Raw genomic sequence first — 16,944 nt, forward strand, 5'->3', positions numbered from 1 at the left:
ACGCTCTAGAAAAACTGAAATCACAAAACACACGAAAGATTTGTGACAAATGAATTAGAAGTGCAGGCTTGACAGCCACATAACTGACAACAACTTGGGCAGAGGAGGCAACATCAACCACAAGCAAAACCAAATGCCCCACCTGACACAAGCGCACATCTGTTTATGCTGCAGACTGTACTCCAGAGGATATATAAGCTGAAGAACACAATGCTTGCGCACGCTTTACATTCCTGCAGCCTCCAGCTCAACAGCATATGCCTTCCCTGACCTACTTACACACACAGGAGGAGCACTGAGTTGGTACGCTGGAAGAAACAACGGCTCCTGACGGCTCTAAATGATCTACAGTGCAGTCTGCATAGAGGGGTTAACAGTGGTTAATACAAAGAGGATCTATGCACAGTGTTTCTGTGTGTTTTCAAGGGAGTAGTGTGGATTGCAATACAATTGGACAGCTTGGCTAATATTGACTGGCAATGATCAACCTGAGCAATATCTGTTGTTTTGGCTTTTTTGGTTCTCACCGACTACTGACTATAATCAGCTCAGCTACAGCTTTTGGCCATGAGTTGCTCATTTGTGTGTGTGTGTGTGTGTGTGGCAATATTATGTTCAGTCCACATTGGGCGAGCGGCAGCTCCTAACAGCTGAATAGCTCGTTCCTACACATTAATGAATACTGTTTCACATATAGGTGAAACGCTTAAGAACGCATTGAGTCGTAGATTTATTGTATTGCTCGATCTCTTTTCCTCCCAATTACAAGACAGACGACAGGTCAAATTCAGCATCGGGCTGTAATACAAGTCTAAAGAATGAAAAAGAACATTATTTTTCCAAAATGAAACTATACCAGATGAGAAGCCAGTGTTGACTTTATTGGAGTGGTATGTGTTGTGTGTGTGTGTTATAAAGAAGCAAAGTAATGACGTGCCCAGTATTTGCAGTCTGTCCAAGTGAATCTGTAGGGCCAGTCACATGACAATGGAGTTCTAGGGTCACAAATCTTTTACATCTTCATCACCATAAGTCATAATAATCATTATAATCATCATCCTCCTCCTCCTCCTCATCAACATCATCATAATCAGTTCGTGATGGGTCAGACTCCATGGAGGACATGCATTGCACTAGGTTAAAGAAAGCCCTACAAGTGCAGAATATGCACAGCTGACAGGACAAACATCTCACATGGAGCGCCGAGAGCGATATGGAAATGAACAACACAATAACCTAACATATAGTGACAATAGAAGGACAAAACATAAATATTAAAAACACATACGTCATTTGTAAATTAAAAACTACATTCTAAAAACATAATGAGTTATGCAGGAGTGAGTGTGTGTATGTGTGTTCTACATGTGCTGAATTGGTGGTTGAGGGATGACAACAGGATCTGGAACAACAGGAGGGAAAAGGCGGAAAAAAAGAACAAAAACCTCTCTCCTTTTTTTTCCCCTTTCAAAAAGGCGCTGATATGTTTTGCTCTCAGTGCAGAAGCAGATGGAGACTAATTGGCATCCTCATTCAGTCTCTATCCTTCTTCTCTCCGTCTTGCTCAGCGCGTCGTCTCCAGTGTCTGATTCGGATGCTCCTGTGCTAGAATCCCCCAGCATGGTGGCTCGTCCCGGGTTGGGAAAATGGGTTTGGGAGTGGGGGGTGGGTGGGGTTGGTTGGGGGGTAATGGGAGTAGAAGGCTCGGGTAAAGGTTCTAGAATGGTTCTAATTGTAGCCCGTGTCGGTCCGGTAGGTGGCATGGTGGCTGTCGGATGTCAACTGGGTAGTTTCCGTGGCAGAGGAGGGCTGCATCACGATGGGGCTGGTGCCATCTACAAATGGATGACATTCAGACCACAGTTTAGTTACCAACATCTCCATAGATGATGCAATACCTGTGACTGCATACTAACTTTATTGAAGGACGTGTCTATAATCATGATAGCGAAAGGAAAACAAAAATGCATGTTTTTCAAAAACATCGTCAGCAGCATAGATAAATGTAGCAGGTTGTTCTGCATCAGCATACATATAGAACTTCCATTTTCATATCCATATTCTCTTAGTAAAATCGTATCTTGGCCCACATCGGAAAGTTGGTGAAATAGCTTCCCCAGCTTCCATGACATTTGCTTTGAGATAAACTTTATTGATTCTGGTGATAGTTCATTTTCAGTATAAATTTGAAATGTTTCAAATGTTTTTGTAACAAGGTGATAAGGAACTACAATGAATATGTTGTATAGATGAAATACATGTTTTGCTGGTTTGCACGCCTCACCGAGCTGATCAAAATACCAATTTGTATTGCTTGGCTGTCTGAATGTTTTTGTAATGCATACCACATGGTGATAACCACTCAAGGTCAGAGGTCATGTGGAGCAGTGCCACTACTCAGAGGGAGAGTTGACAGGTGGAAACAGGGCTAACTGATTCACTCAGGGCTAGCAAATACTAAAGTGAGTAGGGCACATGACTTGAGCTGTAGTTTGTTTATGAAATGAAAATAAAAAATGTAAACTTCTCCGATATGGCTTTGTAGTATTTTTTTGAAAATATGCTCTCTGGGATTTTACATGTAAACTGCTCTCAGATCCCAACCACACGTAGGATTTCACTTTCCCTCAATATTTGAAAATACACATTCTGTCCCCTCCATAATATCTAGTCCTGAAGGACACTCGCTCATCTCTACCTCTTCTTGACTACTCTAGTCCCTTCCCCTCTCGTCCCTATGCACTCTTCTGCCCCCTCACTCAGGTCTTGCTCTGCTCATCTCCAGTACTCTCCATCAGCCTCTGACGCAGCAGGGGGCCTCACCTCCTTTGTCTTCAGTCTGCATCTGGGCCTCCAGGTCCTCGGGGGACACATAGAACTCGGGCTCCTGGTCTGGCGGGGGCCGGGGTTTACACTTGCCACAGCAGCAGTTACAGCAGCAGCACAGGCAGCAGCAGCAGTAGCAGCCTGTGGCTACGCCGCAGAAGATAAACAAGGCCTGCAGGGGGCACAAGAGAGCAGCAAAGGGCCATCAGAAATGTGAATGGTTGGACACAGAAAATCAATTTTGAGAAATACATTAGCAAACTAAAGAACAAAAAAGTATGGCTGACAATATATCGGTTTCTGGACTCTAATCCACCAGTATGGGTGCACACCATAGCTACGCATGATATCTTACACCTCTACCTACAATTTCAAACCAAAAATCAGCTCTTGCTTTTCTTCTAGACTTTTCCACCATCCCACTGCACCCCCTCCAGCACCTGATTCCCGTTCCCTTGACCCTCCTGCCTACCTTAGCCCACCAGCTGGACAGCACAAAGTAGGTGTTGACATTCTCCTCGCCAAACTGTTCCGCCACGTAGAGCCCCAGCGAGCCGTACTGGTTGTATATGTTGCGCTTGGTCTCGTCGCTGAGAATGGCGTTTGCGTTGTTGATCTCCTTGAACTTGTCGGCCGCTTCAGGATTGTCTGGGTTCTTGTCAGGGTGGAACTTTAGCGCCAGTTTCCTGAGGTGGGTAAGAGGGATATCAAAAAGGCAGTTCGGACATATAGAATATAATGAAGTAGACATCTTACAGATGCTCTGAAATATCATGCGCATACACCATGTCAGATATCCACTGTTGCCCTATACCATATTTAGCACTTGTCAAACAAACTTCTCATGTTATAGCAGTCTGCTGCCCTCTTGTGGATCTTTCTAAATAACTGCATATCTCCAACCCCATTATAGTCTGTTTACCTCATTCCTGTCTAGACATCCTTTTGGCATTTCTGGTCAATAGATCCTACAAATCTGGATAACTGGGCCATTAGTGTTATTGATTATCCACATTGTCTTCACACCTGAGTCAACAGACTGGGAAAGCTAACCCACACCAACACAGTGTGAAGGGAAGGGTGACTGGAGAGTGAAGCAGAGGTGAAGAAACCTCATTCATCCACCCATGGACACAGACGGAGGCCTGTGTTGGGCTGGCGTGTTTTTTGTTTGTTTGTTTGTTTTTTAAATCACCTGTAAGACTTCTTGATGTCCTCGGGCGGTGCGTTCTTGTCGACGCCGAGCACCAAATAGAGGGACTCGCCCGATGTTGAGAGAGAGCGCTGCTTCTGCTGGTCCGCCATCACTCACTCTCTCACTCCCCTACCACAGCCACAGACTGAAAGGGAGAGAAGAGAGAGATTTATGAAGTACATTTTGTTGTATTGTATGTACATTGCTTTGGTAATACCGTTACATCGTTATGCCAGCAAAGCTTGTTTGAATTTGAGAGAGAGAAGGAGAGAGAAATAAATAAATAAATAAATAAAGGAGACAGAGAGAGAGATGGAGAGAACAGTCAGTATGTTCATATTAAAAATGACAGGTGGAGTTTTACGTAGTTGTTTTTTTTTCATGGCCAAATGTAGTGCAAACATCCACAACACAAACACAAACGTCCATAACTTTACTAGCGCTTGACCTGCCCAGTTCAGGAACAGAAATGACACACCCTAGTTCCACACGAACACAGGTACGCCTCAAAACTCAAACACAGTAATAGTGGCACCATCATCAAACAACTCCAAGCCTTCATTTTCAAACCATCTTCATTCATTGCATGAATATGTAACTTAGAGGTGCCCTCCACTCAACTTTTTAGTGTAGAACTATAAGTGTTGTTCAGTTTAACTACAAATATATTTTAAAGGCAAAGTCCGTGATTCTGGCGAAAGGCTGTTGATATTTGAGCTCAGAGCACAGCCTTGGTCATCTGCAGTCAGGGAGAAAATGTGGCTGAACAGCCTGGGTGCACCCTGGGTAATTAAATCATGTGATAAAGTGTGTCCACTAGAGGCGTCACCCTAACAGTATAAGAAACAGGAGGGGAAATGAAACGACTTGTCTCACTTCTAATACATTCGGTCCCAACCTGACTGCCTCTCAGTGGACTACAAAATACCAAACGTCTACCAAGCATGCAGACTCCGAAGCCACATGGGCAGACCTGTATAGAAAATACACCTTACACAGTCACTCTCTCACTCCCTCTCTGTCACCCTCTCAGCCACTTCTCGTCAGGTGGTGTGAGGCCGTACACCCCCAGCTTGTGTCTAATTGCGCCTAGCTGTCAGGGGACATTAGCCGATTAACGTGAGCAGCGCGGCACCTCGTCCCTGAGGGGGTTATTTCTGCTCGCGGGTAGGCGTTGGCCACTCGCAGCACTCCTCCAGGTCGGAAGGGCTTCAATTAAGTCACCGTGTCCATGTTGGAGGCGAACGTCTGCCGGTAGAGAGGAGGGAGGCAGGTAGATGAAGTGGGTGAAATACAGGAGAGGAATTACTATATTTCTACTCAGATGTTTTTGTTTCAGCTGCAATGTTGCTTCATGATCTTGTTTTGTCGCCTCTTGTTTTCGTCCTACACTTTGCAGCCTCTCTCTCTCTCTGTCTGTGTCTGTGTGTGTGTGTGTGTGTCTGTGTGTGTGTCTGTCTGTGTGTGTGTGTGTGGTGATCAGACAAGCCCAGCTCCTTCTCCGACTGAAGAGTGAGGTTAAGCCTGATTACACAGGGTTCCCCAGTGCAATGCAGACAGAGTGCCATATGGACGTGTTACTCTTACTTACCATTATGTGCCCCTCATTCCCAGTCATTCATTAACCCCTGCCTTCATTCACTCTTTCCTTGTTTTTCTATGGTACTTGCTCTCATTTGACCTCTCTCTTTCTTTCTCAGTGTAGCAACACATCCTCCTACTTCTGTGTTTCACAAGCTTACGCTAGTGAAATGACACCACACTTCTCTCCCTCACACATACAGACAGAGAAAGAAGCACTGTCTTTCACTCTTTCTCTCTAATATCCATTTATCCTTCAACTCGTCACGCTCAGGCAGCTCACGCTCTGGCCTGCCCAGCTACACTCACTCGGTCTGTCGTTTCTTAAGTAGGCCGGCTGAATTATGTGGAAAGCAATAATGTTCCTTGAAAGCCTGTCAACACCAAATACTCTTACACCTAGGAGAGTGAGAGAGCAAATGAGAAAGAGCGAGACAGGGCAAGGCTTTCTGTGTTGCCACGAATGACACGGCACACCAGCGAGTTGCTGAGGGACGGCACACAAACCACCAGATGGCCGAGATCACCATAGCAACTCCAAAACGGGCCCAATGACCTGTGGGCGAGACCTGTGACCTGTGGGCGAGAGCCAATCAGGTGCTTTTGTCATGGTAAAGTGAATTCCGCCCTTCTGTCTCCATATCCTGCCACATGAGCTCTTAAGATACTCAACAGTCATTCACAAACAACAGCCTGACCCCTGCATCTCCTTCTTATGGCCGAAGGCCTCGTTCTGTTAGGGCAAGAGGGGGGTGAAAAGGATATGTGCTTTCATTGGCGAGAGGTGACGGTTGATAACGCAAGGGAGGAATGTGGGGGTGAGTTAGGAATAATTAACAGTATGCGATCTTAAAGACGTTATTATAATACACCAGCACCCTCAAAAGCCCTGCAGATGCTGTGTGCTGTGCAAAACCCAGTAGGCCTACATAACACAAGGTTAAGCCAGCGTCCGTGTGGCGGGTTGTTGATGTGGGTTGAGACTATGGGCAAAATATAGTGGGACAGGCCCCCTTTCTTGATACTGAGAACGAGGTGAACTCGCGGTCAGTCAGGCTCAGTGAGCGCTCTGTGATGCTTCTCTCCATGAATCCGACACCCTGCCCGCCGTTGCCCCACATCTGCCTGACTGGAACATGCCCTTCGGCACCGCCTCAGAGGCCGCTTGAAGATGTCTAGCCGTCTGCAACCTCATTCTGGACACACTACTGTTTCCTCAAGGAGCTGAATGTTACAGGAAAACACAGGCATGACAAGCAATGGATGCCTGGTAACTCCTGGGTGGTCTCAGCCGTCCAAGAAGATGTTTCCCTGAAACCTGGAGGCATGCTTTTCCAACTGAGTTCATTTCCATTTGGAGACTTTGCAGAAAGTTTCTCCAAACCATAGAAACACTGATTTATCCAACTCAACTGCATTGCAAATTGCAAGTTGCATGTGGGACATTACAGCCTAAGACTGCACTCAATGCTTTTAATAAACACAAAAAACTGTGCAGCCATCCATGCAGATTAGACAGACTAATGGACTAATGGACAAGACAGCCTGATAAGAACAATCTGCCTCAATGAAGCTTCAAGCTGGGTGTCAGCATCATGTTGCCAGGGGTAACCAGTGTGAGATGCATAGAAGGTTGCTGTGGTGAGCAGTATCAGAGAGCTGGATAGAGATGTCAGGGAAGCATGCAAGGCTACTGAGAATTGATGACAGCTGGGTTGTGGTTAAAGACATAGTGTGATTAAATTAGCTAGGTGATTAAATTAGCAAGCATCATTTTAAAAGGCCATTGCACTGCATTGCCCTCTCCACATCCTTTATAAAAAAAACACCCTACCACACACACACCTCCAGCTGTGTCCTCCTTTCCTGCCAACGAGCATCTGCTAGTCTGGGTGAGGCCCTCGTTCTCAGCCTTGCCTCCCCCACCAGATTTCCTCCATTCCTTCTACCCATTCTCCCAACAGACAGGCCATAACTCAGCTCCCAACTCCATCAGATCAGGGGTGTGCACCACTCTCAAGAGTTCAGGCACTCTTGGGGAAAAACCCCTCTTGCCATCTTGAAGGGTGTTCGTATTGGCAATCTTACAAGCCTCTAATCTAATGCAGCATTCCTGGATCACATCAGACTAGTAGTACTGGAAGACGGTTCTAATACGTCTGTTATTTCCCACAGATCAGCATGCCACTAATCCATCTACCAGCTCACTCCACTTTAATCCTCCTGTATTGGAGATCACTGCCAAGAGATCACTGAAAGCATCAAGACCTACTATAACTATATGATGAAACCTACTATATGACGACTGTAATACGACTTGTTGTTACAATAGAAATCCTTGTTAAAATTAAAACGTCAGTTTTGTGGACGTGCCTTTCCTGTCTTGGTACACATGCATACACAAACAGTGCTAATGCGTGTGCAAATATATGAGGTGGCAGAGATGAGGCAACAAAAGGTTGTGCGGGGCCTGCCAAAGACCTCTAACCTTCCCATGAAAGTGACGCTGTGAGAGAGAGAGAGAGAGAGAGAGACCTGGCGTGGCTACAACACAAGGTTACCACTGATCCCCAGGAGAGGGATGCACTTCTCTCTCGCCAAACACGACGCCCTAATGAACAGCACGACAGAAGAATGCATGCACCATACCCCAAGAGGCGCAAAATAACATAGGCTGAACACTGGAGCCAGCATTCTTAAAGCTGTGATGTGTCAGGAAGGTATTATCTCCAAAAAGAGTGTTTTCAAAAATCATAATCATTTGCATCCTGTTGAGTGCTCATTACAAGAATAACTTCTGTGGAGACAGAAATAGACAATTATATGAAGGGATGATGGCATTTGTTTTCTGGACACACACACACTTAACACTGGTGCTGCAATGCATATTAATAGAGCCATGGTGATTGATCATTTCCTTTCTATCCTTTGAACTGAGAGTGCTGGCACACCAGAGCACACTGACTAACAATCACTACTTTTACAAGACCTAAATAAAATTAAAAAAAAACAACAACAAAAACCAGACACACACCCTGTATGTAGAGAGCCAAAGGACTGACTTGTGTCATCAGGGTTTGCCACATATTACAGATCAGTTGCATTGACTTAACTGTCGCCTATGGGCACTCCATGAGAGACTAAGGGTAGACCAAATCAAATTGGTATGCTATCAAACATTATGTGAAAAAACAAGCACCAGGAAGGATGCAACTTGAAGAGAATGTCGGGCAATCTGCATATCTGGTGATGGGCTGATAAAACTTTAACAGCAGAGCAACTGAGGTCAGCTAGGTCAATTTAACGCTACAGATGAGAACCCAATTTTATTGCAGATTTGTCATGTGATCAGTGGTGGCTCACAGCAGGCAGTTTACCAGAGGCATCTCAAACCTGGGTGGGACACAACAATTCTGTCTTCGGGGGTGGGGTGGGGTGGGGTGGGGGGGGGTGGGTGGGTGGGTGGGTTGACACAGACAGACAGACAGACAGACATACAGACAGACAGAGAGAGAGAGAGAGAGAGAGAGACAGGGGGTGGGAGAGAGAGAGAGAGTAAGGAAAAGGGTTTCCCTTTCAACGCTATCTTCTTTCACACAGTGCCTGGCATTCCACTGACGACAATCAATAAGCTTGTAACACGATCGCAGGGCTTCAACTACAGCGAAAGTAAATACAGCTGCCCTGCTGTTCCACAAACATACGCACACGGGCACACAGGGGTTACACATCTTGTAAAACAGTGACAGACAATTCATTACATGGGAGGAAGAGGCAATCAATTGCTTGGGTCTACAAAAAGGGTGCGATAGCGGGGTTATGTAAACTCAATAAGAATAGGCTGGACTGGACAGATTCTGAGTGGACAATTCTGACAGATGGCCTCTAACATGACAGACTAATTTGAGTGCAGAACTTCTCAATGGCTTAAACTGACAAATATTTCCAGTGAGACCCATGGCCTGATCAGACTAGTGGACTTAAACCACTAAAAAGGTGTGGATAATCAAAGTATTTGGAATAAACTTTGTCTACCAGCCTTATCCTGCAGCCTTAGTTTGAGGAGAGCAAAAGACCACACGTGATCACAAGTGCAGAGACAGATGGGATTCAGTCATCAAAGAAAAAGTGTACACATTATGTGATTTGGATTACAGCACCTTTTGTTTGGCACCTGTGCAGATTTTAAGATCTTTATCAAAGAATAAACTCAAAGCTGCAGTTGCCTTGGAATGGAAAAAAGAGAAGACAAATGGCTGTTAGGGCCAAGCCAAAGATGACAGTAAGGTGTTAATTCACATGGGGTAAGAGGAAATTCACAAAAACAACTGTTTGAGGCCTCTGATGACACCCGGTTACACAAAATGGGAGATTATTATCACAAGCACGAAAAATAGAGGAAGCCTTAACTTGTGATCTGTGACAAGCTGGTGCAGACCACGAGCAGCTAACCTGCTCGTTATGAGGCTATGGTAGCGTAGGGACATAGACCAAATGTCACCGGAATGACTCACAGTGGTGCCCTAGGGTTTAGGCTAAATAACCCTTTCTACCCGTAAAACCTATAACATGGATGTATTTATGCGTATCTATACAGGTTTTCAACACAATTTCATTACACACGGACATGAATAAAAACAACAACACTTTTATCCAAAGTGACCGAAAACACAAGAAAGGCAAATCATCCTCATCAGTGTCACACTGGGAATCAAAGCAATACCCTTTCTGTTCATATCATCTTCACATCACCAACAACCGCGGGAGCAGGTAACAGACAATAAACAGCATCATGGTTCGTCTGAAACAAAACTTGCCGTCCGCAAATACTCCCCACCTCTGGCACATGGCATGGTTTATTTGTACTCAATTCTGAATCCACATAAGCAGTCACCGTTATCTTGTAGCTAGTAATTCTCCATCAAAGACCAGTTTTAAAAATAAGCAGCATTCAAGAAACAATTACTTCAACTTGATCTACTGCTATCTATTATATTAATTTGAAGAATCAGATGAATGCTGAACAGAGATTAGCGTTCATTTTAAAGGGATTTAGTTGAACGTTAACATTACAGTTTCGACTAAACCGGCATCGACCAGACTGATGGATCACAAACCTGAGACTACATCAACTATCAACGACTAGTTAGCTATCGTTACATTCCTGACCCCACAATTAAAATCGTATCTTGCTCTAAGAGTTCAATCGCTTCGTTCATGAACCAACAATGGTGCACAGCAACGATAGTAGACTGCTTGGAATTAAGGCGGCTAATCTCTGCATGAACAACTCATTCAGCATCCATGTTGGTTTGCTAGCAAGCCAAAGTTAGCTAGCACCGGGTAGCCTTGTGACTATAACATTAGCTAACGTTAGCAGCATTAATCCAAGGGCAGCTAAACGGAAAGCGAATGCTAGCTCGTGAAGTATTAAACGACGTGAGGTTACTTATAGTCCTTGTGCTGATGCACCTGCTTACCGTTTAATCGATATTCTTAGGCAATGTCTTGATAGATTGTCGATGATGAAAAAACTACATAAACTAACTAACTAGTCTAGCATCCCAAGAAGCACTCAGTCATTCGTGTATCCTAACCTCGCCGATTACATTTACAGTTAGACCAATCCAAATGAAATCGCCGAAGAGCTTGCCCCTTCCGAACTGACGTAGTGTTTGGTGTCTGTCACACGCAATATGCCCTCTGGTGTTCAACGTAAGGAAATGCATTTCTTTACGGATAGCCTCAAAAAGAGTGCTGATGTGTTTCAAAACGTGTTTAATTAACTATTCCTCTTTTATTAGATTTCTAGCCTAGGTGACTGTGATTTTTATTTAGCAAAATAACTCACAATGTGAGTTTATAATTCACAATGTGTTAAACTAGCTAAAGTAGTTTATTTTTCATTTTATTTTTTATACAATGACACAATTTGACTATCAACATAGTCAAGCAACTGAATTGAATGAAATAGACTGTTTTCACAACGTAGGCCGGACAGAAGAAAACGGAAGGAGGAGTTTTGCGAATACAGATCAGTCAAAGTAAAAATAGACAGTAAAAGAGGAGATCACACAGGCTCCCGTAGAAATGAAAGGGCTTTCGGTTGACACGAACGTAGACCACACAAAGCTATATGGAAAGGAAAGCCTTCAGGAATGACGCAATAAAACATGAAATATAGGTTGCTGTAATGTTAAATCATGATAATCGAACAAAAAAAAACAACAATACTTTGTCACATACTGCAATCTTTTATCAGTATATGCACTTGTAGTATACTTGCTGCTCAATAGTTTCCAGTGTTGATTTTAAAATCATGTCAAATGTAATTAACAACACAGCAATATCCCAGAACGACTTTTTTTATTGGTCTTTTGTCAAAGCAAAATACATGTTACGTCAACCAATCATATGACAGTGGTTAAATATCGTTCGCAAGTCACGCGAGTGTTTGAATACGGCCCTGCTGTGTAACTGAAGAAAACACGATTTCAGGTACGTATATACCTCATTTATAGCCGCTAATAACGGAATATATTCCTTTAAAGTATACTCATCACCCTTGTACCATAACATTACGAAACCAGTAGCTTTCATAAGTCAGCAACAACAACGAATAACAGTCCATTTTCCGATAATTTAGCTACAGCGTACACAGGCTTCAATGTTGTTGTTTCGATAAGGGCCATGAAAATTAGGACTTCCGGTGTAAACAGGCGTTGTAGTCTCAAAGCAGCAGTGAATAGCTACGTTTTGTTAATTAAAATCATCGATCCATTTCATTTGTAAATTACGTACTCTTCTCCGTTTAATGTGTGATTTGATTTTACAGCCCTAATCACTTTCAGGTTGCATTGGACATACAGTAGCCTAAGCTAGCCAGATACGTTATAAGGGAGGGTTTACTGCTTAACTTCTACTATTACTTTTGGTTATTAGCCTAACTTACATTCAAAATGACTATTTACATAAACCTGTTTCACCATGCTGAGCTCAGCGTGTAATTTGCGAAAGTCAACCATGCAACAGGATTGTAGGTGCATTTTAGGGGTCTAAACCACGTCAACGTTTATCATTGCAGGACACATCACAATGAGTTATGCAGACAAGCCGGAGGAAATGACTAGAGAAGAGTGGATGGAGAAGATCAACAATGTTCACATACAGCGAGCAGATATGAACAAACTCATCATGAATTACCTTGTGACAGGTAGGGTTTCTTGACTGGTTGATAACTGATGAACTTAGTTTAGTCATTCAACAAGGGAGATTAGAGATTTAAGCCTTAACTGTGTTTTTCATCAGAGGGTTTCAAGGAGGCTGCAGAGAAGTTTCGTATGGAGTCAGGAATTGAACCCACCTTAGACTTGGACTCTTTAGATGAGAGGATAAAGATCCGGGAGATGATCCTGAAGGGGCAAACCCAGGAAGCCATCGCCCTGTTAAACAACCTCCATCCAGAATTACTGGATACAAACCGTTACCTTTACTTCCATCTTCAGGTAAGCCCAAACATTTACTCTGCACAAACTGAAGAACATTCTCAGCTGAGAGAAAAGCTATCATAAATTCTATATGCATTTCATGTCACCAAAACTGCAGTTTACCTTCTCATCCACACCCTACCTGTGTTTACCCCCTTGCAGCAGCAGCACCTGATCGAGCTGATACGTTTGCGGGAGACAGAGGCTGCACTGGAGTTTGCACAGACTCATTTGGCGGAGCAGGGTGAGGAGAGCCGTGACTGCCTGACAGAGATGGAGCGCACTCTAGCTTTGCTGGCCTTTGACAACCCAGAGGAGTCACCCTTTGGTGATCTGCTCAACATGATGCAACGGCAGAAAGTGAGTGACATACGTATTCATCCTTTGTTATATGTCCAGCCTTTCAGTCAGGTCATGGAATATTTACAATCATGTTTATCTGTGGATTGCCACAGCTCCATTTGCTGTGCAGGTATAGACAGTGCTATAGTGAGACAATTACTTTATCAAACTGGATAAGTCTCTCTCCTTTTCTCTGACAGGAGGGAAACATAGGGCTACTTTAATATTGCCTGTCAGGAAATATCAAATATATATGTTATAGTTATAGTTAAAGTTCACCTTCTGCTCAAAGCTAACTCTACCCACTGCAACATTTTGAAAAATGCTAAGAAGGGGGGCTGAGGGGCTGTAAACTCCTGTGAATGATAAGTCTCAATCAGCAAATTAAAATAAGACTCATACTCACGGGCAGGGATGTGGGCATGTGAGTTGGTCATCAATTATAAAGGTAAAGGTACTGTATTTAGAAGCATTCCAAAGCAACTTACATAGGCACCCTGCAGTCATTTCATTATCATTTCTGACCCTAGTCATCCCTGCCACAGTCTTTTCTCCCTCCTGCCTTCTGGAAGGCGATACAAGAGTATAAGGTCCCGTACCAGCAGATACAGGGATAGTTTTTACCCACATGCCATCAGGATGCTGAACTGTCCTTGAAATATCTTTTTGCACTACAATTTTTTTCTCTTTTTCCTACCCTTTTTCTCCATTCTCCAGTATTTATTTATTTATTTATGCTGGATACTCCATTCTCCATTTATTTATTCTCTTGTTGAACAGACATTTATTCTCTAGTTGACGGACATTGAGCACAAAGAATTTCATTACTGATAAATGCTGTTTATGAGTAAATGATAATAAACTTGAACTGAACTGAACTGAACAGTGGCCAGGAACCTGGGTCAACCATTTATAGCGCAGCGATGCTAACCACTTTATCACCAGCACCTATGAAGATTAACCAAGGTGGATGTGAATATGTTGTGGGATAAACGGATTGCCGGGGAATACCAGGAGCTCAGTTTTTCTAAAGATTGAGCTGAAGGTGACAATCCCTCATTCAATCTGAAATATCACTGAAGCATTCAGAAATTCAAACCAATATTGTGGAGTCATGCAGGGGGAAGGACAAGTAAATACTGAAAGTTCCAAAGGATAGAAATTAATATTGTAGTGTTTGATTGCTTAGTAGCTCCATGGATCAGAATCAGAATCAGAATCCTGTTATTGGCCAAGTAAGTTTGCACAAACAAGGAATTTGACTCCTGCTAAACTGGCTCTCAGTGTACTTACACAAAATATACATCACAACAAAACAGTACAACGGTGTAAGAAATCTAAGAAAGTTTATACAAGGAGGAATGGCTATATACAGGAGCTGTGAATTCAAAACACAACAATTAGTGCAAAGAAGTGGAGAGTGCAAGAAGTGCAGGGAAATATTAAACGGTAAGAGTATGACAGTTATACAGTAAGGGTGGGATGTATTTTGTATTTGAGAATAAAATAAATAAATATGATTGCAGGAGTAATTGTACAGTGGTAATTATATTGATCCAGGGTTATTGCACAGTGCCACAGTGGGTTAGCTGTTCAGTAGTGAGACGGCGAGGGGGAAGAAACAGAGGGGAGGAGTTGGAATAGGTTGTGTCCTGGGTGTGAGGGGTCTGCAGTGATTTTTCCTGCCTGTTTCCTGACTCTGGAGGTGTACAGGTCTTGGATGGTGGGCAGGTTGACACCAATGATCTTTTCTGCAGACCTGACTGTCCGTTGGAGTCTATTCCTATCCAGTTTGGTGGCCGATGCAAACCAGACAGTTATGGAGGTGCAGAGAACAGACTCGATGACTGCAGTGTAGAACTGGATCAGCAGCTCCTGAGGCAGGTTGTACTTTCTGAGCTGGCGCAGGAAGTACATCCTCTGCTGGGCCTTTTTGATGATAGTCTTGATGTTGGGTTCCCACTTCAGGTTCCAGGAAATTGTGGATCCCAGAAACCTGAAGGATTCCACTGCCAACAGAGTGCTGTTGAGTATGGTGAGGAGGGGCAGTGCTGGGGGGCTCCTCCTGAAGTCCACTGTCATCTCCACAGTTTTTAGCGCGTTCAGCTCTAGGTTGTTGCGACCGCACCACAGGGCCAGCTGTTCGACTTCACGCCTATATGCAGACTCGTCATCATCACGGATGAGGCCGATGACTGATGTGTCGTCTGCAAATTTTAGGAGTTTAACAGATGGGTCTCCTGAAGTGCAGTTGTTAGTGTAGAGGGAGAAGAGCAGTGGGGAGAGCATGCATCCCTGGGGTGCACCAGTGCTGACTGACCGGGTGCTGGATGTTATTTCACCCAGCTTCGCCTGCTGCTTCCTTTCTATCAGGAAGTTTGTGATCCACTGACAGGTGGAGGCGGGCACAGTGAGCTGGGAGAGTTTGGTGAGGAGGACTTCTGGGATGATGGTGTTGATGGATGTGGCTGATTTGGTTACTTTAATATTTGTGTAAATTACCCATGATAGGTGTGGAGCGAGGTGAACCAAGCAGTGCTGGACTACGAGAACAGAGAATCCACACCGAAGCTCGCAAAACTCCTGAAGCTCCTGCTTTGGGCACAGAATGAACTGGACCAGAAGAAGGTGAAGTACCCCAAAATGACCGACCTCAGCAAAGGGACCATTGAGGACCCCAAGTAAAACACAGTAGCCTTGTGCAACTTTACTGTGGATAACAACATGGAACACCATTTTATTTATACACAGTCTGTGACTGAACTTTAACTATCTTTTGTGATTGCTACTTCAGAGACTATGAGTTCAACATGAGATTGTGAACTGGATTTTTTTTTTTAATGTTGAAAAGTGACTTGCTGAATAATGAATGGCCAAAATAGAAACACCTGTATGCTGCAACATTGGTGACCTTCAATTTCATGATGTTTGTAGATCTTTAGGTGGATTGAGTTTCACTGTTTGCTCTGTACTTCTCTAGTACTGTTTCTGGAAATGTAAAGAAACCAATCAGTGGACTGTTTAAGCCTAAATTAGGCTCCTTATAAGTTGTGTAGATGCCTGTCCACTGATTTGTCAAGTGAAGCACTGTATACAAAACAGTACTTTCAATTTGTCAGAGGTTGAATGTACTTGGGTTTAATATTGATGGAAACCAACTGGTTGTGTTTGCTTTTTGAAATTTTCTATTTTATAAATGTATTATTAAGGGTGAATATAGGGAACAGCTGCCTGTGAATATTTAAAAACTATTGCATTGTGACTTTCTTTTTGCTGTTTCCTTAATTTAGTTTAATGACGTTTACATTCTTCACACATTTAATGTGATTTCTAAAGGCTGTTAAGCTGGTAGTTTCTGCAGTCAGAGGCTTTACAGAAGATTAATTCAATATTGTTTCAGGAAAAAAAAACGCTAAGTGGAATTTAATTGGGTTGCACATTATAATAATTGAGTGTTATTAAATTATGAATTTGCATTAATCCTTTGACAACATAGTTCTGCTGTTGTGATTC

The 16,944-nt window shown here is 43.4% G+C and overlaps 2 protein-coding genes across 4 annotated transcripts; one reads left to right on the forward strand and one right to left on the reverse strand.

Annotated features, from left to right (window-relative positions):
* Window positions 1-860: 860 nt before the first annotated feature.
* On the reverse strand, window positions 861-11,246 carry dnajc5ab (DnaJ (Hsp40) homolog, subfamily C, member 5ab). The gene is made up of 5 exons (XM_012835086.3): window positions 11,083-11,246; window positions 4,022-4,166; window positions 3,299-3,512; window positions 2,824-2,998; window positions 861-1,835 (listed from the first exon to the last, which is right to left on the reverse strand). Exons 2-5 carry the CDS (start codon window positions 4,129-4,131, stop codon window positions 1,729-1,731), a joined length of 606 nt encoding a protein of 201 aa, XP_012690540.1. The 5' UTR covers window positions 4,132-4,166; window positions 11,083-11,246; the 3' UTR covers window positions 861-1,728.
* A 777-nt stretch (window positions 11,247-12,023) lies between these two features.
* Window positions 12,024-16,919, forward strand: gid8b (GID complex subunit 8 homolog b (S. cerevisiae)). 3 transcript variants are annotated; one of them, XM_012835083.3, is made up of 5 exons: window positions 12,024-12,100; window positions 12,682-12,815; window positions 12,911-13,107; window positions 13,252-13,449; window positions 15,943-16,919. In XM_012835083.3, the coding sequence occupies exons 2-5, from the start codon at window positions 12,698-12,700 to the stop codon at window positions 16,114-16,116; spliced, it is 687 nt and encodes a 228-aa protein (XP_012690537.1). In that variant the 5' UTR covers window positions 12,024-12,100; window positions 12,682-12,697; the 3' UTR covers window positions 16,117-16,919. The 3 variants fall into 3 exon arrangements, with proteins under 3 accessions (XP_012690537.1, XP_012690538.1, XP_031421955.1); XM_012835084.3 differs by having other exon boundaries at window positions 12,026-12,100; window positions 12,687-12,815; XM_031566095.2 differs by lacking the exon at window positions 12,024-12,100 and having other exon boundaries at window positions 12,118-12,815.
* The last annotated feature ends 25 nt before the right edge of the window (window positions 16,920-16,944 follow it).

This window comes from Clupea harengus, chromosome 4 (assembly GCF_900700415.2).
Source record: "Clupea harengus chromosome 4, Ch_v2.0.2, whole genome shotgun sequence".
Classification (NCBI taxonomy): Eukaryota; Metazoa; Chordata; class Actinopteri; order Clupeiformes; family Clupeidae; genus Clupea; species Clupea harengus.